Below are 10,144 nucleotides of genomic sequence, written 5' to 3'. Positions count from 1 at the left end.
GTGTTTGACGTTCGGGTGTTGAGTCACCGAGGGCTCACCTTTCCCTCCGGATGACACCGTGACAGCTGCAACCAGCAGATGCCTGAGAGCTGGCAGTGCTTTGATTTAAAGAAGAGAGGGTTGCTGGCAAGGCATTTTCACAAGGAGTTCCTTCTCAGCTCTGCAAGTCCTTTCACTTCTTCGCTCAATGGGACCTTGATTTGATAACACTGGGAGCGTATCACAAACGGCACATCTGCTCTGCCAGGATGAGCCGTGTGACTGAGCTGGAGAGCTGCTTCCTGGGGATCCCACTTGCTTTCAGGTTCAGTTTATCTGTGAGCTTATCCTACTAAATTATCATTAGAAATTCCACCTCTTGCGAGGCACACGGCCTTTTGAGCACACCTGACGAAACACAAGATGTTCCCCTGTGCTGTGTTTCACAGGGTGTGGGGCACTGAAAGGCTGAGCAAACCAGAGACCTCGGGGTGACCTTGTCACTCTTTACAGCTCCTGAAAGGTGGCTGTGCTCAGGTGGGGTTGGGCTCTTTCTCCAGGCAGCACTGACAGAACCAGAGGACACAGCCTCAAGCTGTGCCAAGGGAAATATAGGTTGGATATTAGGAAAAAAATTTTTACAGAAAGGGTGATAAAGTTCTGGAATGGCTGCCCAGGGAGGTGGTGGAGTCACCATCCCTGGATGTGTTTAAAATCAGACTGGATGTGGCACTGGGAGCCAGGGTTTAGTTGAGGTGTTGGGGATGGGTTGAACACCTCAACTTGATGCTATTAAAGGTCTCTTCCAACCTGGTTATTCTGTGAATTCTGTGATTGTTTCTGACCGAGCAAAAGCAAGCACATGGATTTCTCTACACCAGTTCAGCCACACTCAGTTTTTCCTGTGACCTGGGTCACAGTCAAGCATTTTTTATGTGACATTCACAGCAAGAGTGGCAGAATAAAAACAGGCTAAGAAACTTAATCCTCAGAGGAGAGCAGTATGTTCCCACTTGGGGTTTAGTCTCACAGTGAAGAGGTTGTTAAGGGGTTTGTGATCCTGGAGATTGATGCTGGGGGGAGCCTGGGTAGAGCACAGAGCCATTGGCAGTCGTCAGCTAAAGCTGCCTAATGATGGCAGCTGGAGTGGCCAGAGGAATCCTCTCCTCCAAGGAACCCAGAAGAGTTAAAGTGCTTCCAGAAATGAATCCATTAGATGCTGATGGTGATTAGCAAAAGGTACCGAGATGACTTAAAGTACTTCGAGTGTCATTCAGACTGAAACCTCTTTCGGGTGAAAAGTGTTGGATACATCAGGACTGAGCTGCAGGGACCGATTTGGCAGCAAATCTGGGCGCGAATCTCACCAGTGTGTGCGAGCAAATGCTACTGAGAGAATTCTCCCATTTCCTTCCCATTTCAAAAGTCTTGAATACTCACTGTTGAGGTGAAGGTTTTCTAATTATTTGAATCTTATGTTTCAAATTTCATCCAAATGTTAGGTCATGGCATAAGCTATGGCAAAATCAGTGTGGTAAAGGAGTTAATTTGACTGTACAGGAATTTGAGCTTACAGCTTGAGTGATTTAAAACTCTGGAGCAACCTGGTCTAGTGGAAGGTGTCCCTGCCATGGCAGGGGTTGGAACTGGATGATCTTTAAGGTCTCTTCCAACACAAACCATCTGTGATTCTGTGACACTGTTGTCTTCTGTATTCTTTGAGACTCTCTTTACATAATCCAGCCACCAAAGTGAGAATTTCCTCACAGGTGGTTAAATCCACTTATTTATAGACAACCCTGACTTTCTTCAATAATTTATTCTTCTTGGTAAATAATGCCTGCAATCCCTGCATATCGGTCAGGCATTTTTTTGTCAAAGAGGTTGAATAAACAGCCACGAATCCTGCCGGGCAGCTGAACCATCCCAGCACTGGCCCTTGAGGAACCTCCCATGGTTTCAGCAAACGATGTTTGTCAGGCAAAGGGATTAAAGTCAGATTTTAGAAATTCTGCTCGTATCACTCCAGTCCATCTGCACCTACCCTAACGCACTGCAAGGGTGCGCCTGAAATTAAATTAAGGACATATACTCAGTCTTTTCCAAACTATTCGTGGAACAGCAATCTGCTGCTGGAGCCAGGTCCAGGACAGAAGTGCCTGTTAACCCTGAGCTGTAAGATGATGATAACAACAATTTGACTAGAAAAATGCAGAGGAAAATAATGCTTAGTATCAGATGAGCTCACAGAAGCTGCAGACAGTAAACAAAAGAGGAAATTATAACTCACCCAGTCATTACATTTTCACAATGATGTTTTCACCATATGTAAGCAAGACCGTTTTCACACAAAGAAACAAGGTGTCTGTGATTGCAAAGAATAAGGTTTATTTAATAAAATTGTTGGGAAATACTTGGTTTGGTAAAAGTATCATCCAAATGACAGTCATGGGTCTGAGAAGGAGTCTTGGAGCAAATAGGCGACAGCCCTCTACTAAAAGAAAACTTTTGAGGAAATTTCTCTGAATATTTCCTTTTGAATTTGATTTTTCTAATGGTGTACCTACATATAGTTAGTTTAATGTCACTGTATTTTGATATTAATTTTTGAATTATATTTTCATTTGCATGCTGTTATCTGTCAGCGTGCAAAACCAGCACCCATCCCCAAAACTAAAGTAGCTCATAAACCAGATCTGCAGTAGACAGACTTTTTGATGCTTGCCCTTGGACTACTTCGGTTGCACGTACGGAGGAAATTCTTTGCTGTGAGGGTGGTGAGGCCCTGGCACAGGCTGCCCAGAGAAGATCTGGCTGCCCCATCCCTGGAAGTGTCCAAGGCCGGGTTGGACGGTGCTTGGCGCAACCTGGGACAGCGGAAGGTGTCCCTGCCGTGGCAGGGGTGGAATGAGAAGCTCTTTAACGTCGCTGCCGAGCGCGGCCGCTGTCCGTGACACCGGGCACTGACAGTGACAGGTGACGCCCTGCCCTGCACAAACATGGCGGCCGCCGCGCTCCTCACTCCAAGATGGCGGCGCCGCCGGCATCCGCCTGACCTCCCGCCCACACCTAAGATGGCGGCGGCGCCGCGGGCGGTGCGCGCCCAGCCCCGGGGTGGCCGCCCCGGCCGGGGAGTCCCTGCCCGCACCAAAGATGGCGGCGCGGCGCCGGGCGGAGCCGGAGCCGGTGCCGGGGGCGGGCCGGGGGCGCGGCCGCCGCCGCCCCGGAAGCGCCGCGCGGCCCCCGCCAGCTGGTTGTCATTTGGTGCGGCCGCTCGGTCCGGGCGGCACGGGCTGGGCAGCGGCCGCGCGGCGACCAGCGAGGCACCGGCTGCGGCGGCCGCCGGGGGGGTGGGGGGCGGGGAAGGCGGCAGAAAAAAACACACGGAAAAAGACGCGAAACGAGGCGGCGGCAGCAGCGGGGGCTGCGCGCCGGGGACACGTCGCCGGCTGCCGAAAGCTGTCGATCGCCTCGTCCTTCCAGCTCCCCGCAGCATCGAGCCCGCGGAGATTCCCCCCCCCCCCGGTGCGGCCGGTACATGAGGGGCACGGCCCGGCCGCAGCCCAGCCGAGCCGCCTCAGGGCAGGGAGCGCCCCGAGCCGCCGCCGCCGCCGGAGCCCCGAGCGCTGCGCCCCGAGACAGAGCCTGCCCCGACCCCGCCGGGAGAGCCGCCTAAACACCTTCCATGGGGGAGAGAGGAGCCCGGCCGGCCGCGCCTTCCCCTCCCTGCCGGAGGCTGCTGCGCTGCTGAGGTAAAACCCCTCCTGCCTTGCCCGGCTCGAGCGAGGGCGGGGGACGCGCGGGGCACCCACAGCCCGGCCCCGCTGGATGCCGAGTGCCTGAGGAGGGAGCGCGTTCCGGGGGCTCGCTGGGCTGCGGGAGCCGCGATTCCCGGGGAAGGAGGCGAGCCCCGCACCGCAAAACACCCTCCCGGCAGCAGAGAGCGAGAAAAAACCTCCTTCCCCTTCCTCCTGCACAACTCGCTGTCCCCTCCCTTCCCTTTCCCGAACGGTGAACGCTGATTTCTGAGATGAAAACCTTCCTCCTCGGACAGTCAGGACTCATATGAAGGACACGTAAATATTGGATCATAAATAAGAAGCGAGTCTGGCGAGCTCAGAAACCCAGCCCAGAAGGAGCAGCATCAAGAATCCACCCTTCTCCTGCACAACTCACTCCCCACCCAACACACAGAGAATACTGATTTCCTGAGATAAGATCTCACCCCTTTAAACAACCACACACGCACACACACGGTGTATATTATTGCTAAACATAATAGGTTAAACCCAGCAGCACGGGATAAAGCCTCTTCTGCAACTCACTCCCCCATTTCACCCTTCTGAATGCTGAAATCCTGAGGTAAATTTTTCCCTTGTCCACAGCAAAGACTCTTTTTGAACAGGACACAAATATATATTAGATTATAGAGATGTATTAAATTATTCCAGATTTAAATCTATTTTTTGCTGCCAAGGGGTTGAGGGACCAGACGTCATTGTATTTTTTTTTATCTTCCCTCTTTACTCATTTATGGGCGAGTCAAGGCTGCTGAGGAGGAAAAAAACAGGATAGTTAGAATCTCTTTATCCTTATTTCCCAGAAGCTTATTCTCTCATTGCTGTGCATTTCCTTTAGAAAAAGGAAACCTCTTATTTTGTGAACCAAAGATTTATTTTTCCCTTCCTCCTGGCCAAAGGAAGGAAACGGACGCAAATTGACACATTGAAATAGTTGAAGAGATCTATCTTTTGCAAAAAGAAAAAAAAAAAAAAAAAGTAAACATCTTTATCCAAATCTGAAATAAATAGCGTGGAGGGAGACACTGGAATATTTAGCGAAAACCAGGATACTTGCTAATCTTGCCTCACAAGAGGACAGGCTAAACACTAAACATCAACTTGTTTTTACAGGGAGGATTCAAACCGTAAATATAATAAATGGGGGATTACGGGTTTGGAGTGTTAGTGCAAAACAACACTGGAAATAAGTCAGCTTTTCCAGTCAGATTTCATCCACATCTGCAGCCTCCACACCATCATCAGAATGCAACCCCCAGCCCTGCTGCTTTTATAAATAATAACACAGCTGCCAATGGCAGTAGTGCTGGGTCAGCTTGGCTCTTTCCTGCTCCAGCTGCCCATAATATTCAGGATGAGATTCTGGGGTCAGAAAAATCTAAAACTCAGCAACAGGAAAAGCAAGAGTCCCTAGAAAAACAGCAGCTTTCCCCTGGTCAAAGTCAGGAAGCAGGCATGCTCTCTGAACCCGAGAAAACTAAAACTGAAGAAAACCAGGGCGATACTTCTTCAGAGAATGGCAATGGAAAGGAGAAAATAAGACTAGAATCGCCGGTTTTAACAGGATTTGATTACCAAGAGGCTTCGGGGCTCGGTACTTCGACACAGCCCTTGACATCCACCGCATCTTCTCTGACTGGTTTTAGTAACTGGTCTGCAGCTATTGCTCCTTCTTCTTCTACAATAATCAATGAAGATGCAAGTTTTTTCCACCAGGGAGGGGTCCCTACTGCCTCAGCTAATAATGGTGCTCTGCTGTTTCAGAATTTCCCACATCACGTCAGCCCTGGCTTTGGGGGTAGCTTTTCCCCCCAGATCGGACCCCTCTCCCAGCACCACCCTCATCACCCCCATTTCCAGCATCATCACAATCAGCATCAGCAACAGAGGAGGTCTCCTGCAAGTCCTCACCCACCTCCATTCACACACAGAAATGCTGCTTTTAATCAGTTGCCTCATTTGGCCAACAATCTTAACAAGCCGCCTTCTCCGTGGAGCAGCTACCAAAGCCCGTCGCCCACCCCGTCCTCCTGGAGCCCCGGCGGCGGCGGATACGGCGGCTGGGGAGGGTCCCAGGGCCGAGACCACCGCCGGGGACTGAACGGAGGCATCACCCCCTTGAACTCCATCTCGCCCTTAAAGAAGAATTTTGCAAGTAATCATATCCAGCTGCAGAAGTATGCACGACCCAGCTCGGCCTTCGCTCCCAAATCCTGGATGGATGACAGCTTGAACAGAGCTGACAACATTTTTCCTTTTCAGGTGAGCGCACTCTGTTGTATCCATAAGAAAAAAAAAAAAAAAAAAAAAAACCAAAAACCTCCCCAAAGAGCATTAAAATGCCCTAGTTGTGGGATTTCTGTGCTTGCAACTGAAAAAAACCATATGGCTAACTCAAAATGTCATAGTGGGAATGATCCTCCAAGCTGTGATTCATGGGGTTTTTTTTTAACAGTGATGGTCATAAATATCTATTGCGCACCAGCCATCTGTATTGGCCACTTTTCTTCAGCTTAATACTTACACACAGACAGAAATAGCCAATGGAGAAATTCACTGACAAGTATTTCAACCAAGAGGAAAAAGGAAAAAAAAATGTGCCTGGTGGAGTATGAGAGATCTGAGGCCTTTGAAAGCATTCAGCAATGTACCACATCTGAGAAAAAGTATGGAGTGATTTTATTTGGTTTTACAGTATCACATGGGCTTGCAGTGCAACATAATTTTTGTAGCATTTTTGGGGGAAACTTCGCTTTTTACAAATAATGGTAATCAGTGCAGTTTGCTCTCCTCAGGAATGGCAGCAAATTTTGGTTACAGGCCATTAAATGAGCACTAAAAATAGATGTGGATGAGATCAGTTGGTGGTCTCCTATGTTTTGCTGTGGCCTTCTCCTGGCAGGAGGCAGGTTGTCTGGCAGCTCAGCCTCTCCTTCTGGGCTGACTTGTTATGAATTTGAAAAGAACTGTATAATGTTGGACCTAATTTGCAGTAGGAATTAAACCAGAAGTCCCCTTCTTTTCATCTGACCACCAGTTAAACCCAGCTTTTATGTGTGTGTGTGCCTTTTGTAAACTCCTTTAGGGTGAATTAAAAGACCCAAGAGTTCTTTTACATTTCCAGGGTTGTTTTTCAAGCTCTTCAAATGAGGGCAAAAGTAAAATTCTCAACGTGATTGCAGTATTTCTTGCCATGCTGCAAGAACCGGGGTGACCTACTTAAATAGGATTTCAAAGATACAAACTGTGCAATGTGTCTCATGATGTAAAAAACCAGAAATACATTTAACAGTGACTTTGTGGATGTGGGGATAGTTGGGTTCTTTGCAGACTGCAGGGTTTTGGTGGTGTGCAGACCCTGCTGACAGCACAGCAGCTGCTGGCAATAACTTTCCTTCAGAGCCTTTTTCTCCTACTGCAGTGGTACTGACTGCTTCAGTATCAGGTAGAGCCCTTCCAAATTTAGAAAGCAGAGTAATAATTGATTTTAATGTCAGGATTTATAATGAATATGATGAAGCCATGTCCAGCATACCCAATTTATCCAGTGAAACCATTAGAAAAGGGGACCCAGCTGGAGCTGGTCTTTTTTCAGCCTCACTGCAGCGAGCCTTGGCTCACGGTTTGATTCACTCTGTACCCTGACACGTAGCTGATGTTGAGAGTGACAGAATGAGATCAAGTGTGTCCTTGCTGCTGTATGTAAGCCCCAAATATATACACAGGCAGAGCAATGTGCTTGGATTGGCATCAAGGAAATTTCAGGGAACTGGCAAAGTCAACCTTGACTTCTGGATGGTGTTCCAGACACAGAATAGCAGACACAGGGAGTTTGATCACGGTAAAGAAATGATTTTGGTGTAGCATGTTGGTGTCTGTTTACATAAACACCCTGATGAAGCTGTACATGTCAAGACCAAGTCTGACACCCCTTCATGCCAAGAAAAGGAGAGTGTGGAGGGAAGTGCTCTCCAGCCTGTTATTATCCCTTCTTGTGAGGAAAAGGGCAGAGCAGGACTTCAGCACTGCAGCCCTAGAAAGATGCTGATTAATATTGAAGCCATCTTGGACAACCGCTTATTACAACTTTTTTTTTCTTTTGTATAAAATCTTTAGCTCCTTTGGTCACTTTAGCTGAGTGTTGAAAAAGCACAGTGAATTTTTGAATCACTGGAAACAAATGATGTAAAATTTGACCTTTGATGTATTTTTATTTTTTTTCTTGACTGTGCTGATTCTATTCCTGACTCAAAGCAGAATTTTGCTTATTACATATTTGTGTTCATGCATCTTATCTCTCTCTTTCTCTCTCTCTGCCCCTGAAGTATCCTTGCTGATGCAATCATGTACTGGACAAGGCTATTTTGTTACTGGAATCTTCTTAGATTCCTGTTTAGGAAATAATTGAAAGCTGTCTTTGCTGCAGCAACATAATGGAGTAATTCGATACAACAATCCCTTTCATTTAATATTTATGTTTTGCTGCTTAAATCATTAACAAGTGGTGCTGCAATCTAGTGAAAATGAGTTTCTTTAGAAAGCAAAATGTAAACCAGCAATTGCAAATATTTGGGGGATCACTTTCTTTTTTCTTTTCCTCAGAGGTTGTGTCTATTCCAGAGCCTGGTGGCACACAGGATTCTGGCTGTGTTTTGATGGAAATCTTGGGGTGACCAGGACTAAGAGCTCTTTTCCTCTTTGGAAAGGATGGGATCCCATAATTTCCCTATAAACCACTGTCGTGAACTCCTGCTCCCTTCAAGCATCCCTGCCTATGGGATGAAATGGGTGCTCCAAATGGTGCAGATGAAAGGAAAATACTGTGGTGATCAGTTTGATAACCTTGCAATTTGATGATGCCTTGCCTTGGCACTGAGAGCTGCATGCAAACCCTGTGCTCTCTGCTCTAAGTGTTTTCCATTTGGAATCCTGTCTCCTGCAATTCCCAAATGACAGTGTCTGTAGGAACCTCTTACAGGGCTGGAACTGGCAGCAAGGTCAGAGAAGACTTAACCAGATCTGTTAATGAAATTAAGTTTTGATGTTGTGCTTTAGCCACTGGGCAGGCTCCCCCCTTCAAAGATCTTTTGAAAAGAGAAAAGCCATTGTTCTTTGTGTGTTCGTTTGAAAAGGAAATGGTCTCCAAATGAAAAAATGGTTCCTGAATTCAAAAAAGCAAAAAACGGAGTCTTTTGGCTCTCACAGCCCTCCATGAGAATTAATATATGAAAATGCTTTGGGTATGACTGTGGCACCTTACCAAGTTAGTGATTTTTAAGAATAATTCCCTGTCCTTCTCTCCCAGCAGCACTGACAAACTTGGTGCTCAGTAATTGCGTTTCACGGCAGCGCTGCCTTCAAGATTGTTTTGGCTTTCCTTTGGCTGTGTACTTGCACTTCCTCATGAGTGGAACATCCTGCCTGTTATGCAATGCATAAATCTTGCTTTGATAGGCATTTCCAGCTTTCCAGATCTCATCTTCAGTGCGTGATGATGTTTTTTAAATGGCTTTCTGAAGGCACAAGCAAGTGAAGCAATAGTGCTCAGCTTTCTGTAAAAATGCTTTAAAAGAATTTGTGTTTCTTCCTGGAATCAGGCTCGAAAATAACTGCCCATTTCAAAGAATTTTGTACATGAGAGCAGTTCATTGTATCCACTTGTTCAAAATGTTTTTTTCCTTTCTTCCCCAGTGGCTGGTTTCCAGGTATATAACCCCTTCCAAATGCAGCCAGGGCCTGTGCCAGGGAGACTTGCTCTTCCCCCAGGCAGATATGGAATGTTTGAGAAAACACATTCGTGATTACAAAACGTGTTTGAATTCCGACCTCTACGTCAGCATTTGTTTGCCCATAGAAATGGCCTGATTTAATAAGTGCATTAAACAAATTCACAGGGAGCTGGAATTAAAAAAATAGCCTCTTGAATGTGTTTGCCAAATTTTCCTCTTGAAGGGATCTTGCAAATAAATTTCTTTACCATTCCTATTTATTTTAATATTTGGGTTTGAGGAACCTTTTCATAACTCACTATGACTGGCTGCACAAAAAGAGCTTATCTGTTTTGCAGAATTTAATTTTTTTATTCTAGCAACAGCAATTATTCCCAATAATTTCGAGGTATCATTTGAAAACAGAGCAAATCCTTGAAGCTGGGTTTTTAAACCTGTTCCCCCATTTTTGTGTAACTCCATCAGCTGTGCAGTAATTAGAGTTTTGTGTGCTGCTCCCCACAGCTACTGATCTGTGGGATTAGCAGCACTCTAATGTGGTATGACATGCACAAGTTAAGTGCTGTGGAAGTTAACACTGTTCTTGTTTTATAAACTTACTCCTGACGTTCATACTTGGGCTTTAGCCCTCCTGTG

General features: G+C 46.7%; 1 protein-coding gene across 2 annotated transcripts in view; it reads left to right on the top strand.

Moving 5' to 3' along the window:
- Positions 1-3,280: 3,280 nt before the first annotated feature.
- CPEB4 (cytoplasmic polyadenylation element binding protein 4) overlaps positions 3,281-10,144 on the top strand; it is a 38,426-nt gene continuing 31,562 nt past the window's right edge. The window contains exon 1 of one of the 2 annotated variants that reach the window (XM_053990741.1): positions 3,281-6,041. In XM_053990741.1, the coding sequence (XP_053846716.1) occupies positions 4,920-6,041 (1,122 nt within the window). In that variant the 5' untranslated portion in view covers positions 3,281-4,919. The remainder of the gene's footprint in view (positions 6,042-10,144) is intronic. The other variant, XM_053990743.1, reaches the window with a different exon arrangement.

Source organism: Vidua macroura, chromosome 15, assembly GCF_024509145.1.
Source record: "Vidua macroura isolate BioBank_ID:100142 chromosome 15, ASM2450914v1, whole genome shotgun sequence".
NCBI lineage: Eukaryota > Metazoa > Chordata > Aves > Passeriformes > Viduidae > Vidua > Vidua macroura.
This window is presented reverse-complemented; position numbering and strand designations above follow the sequence as displayed.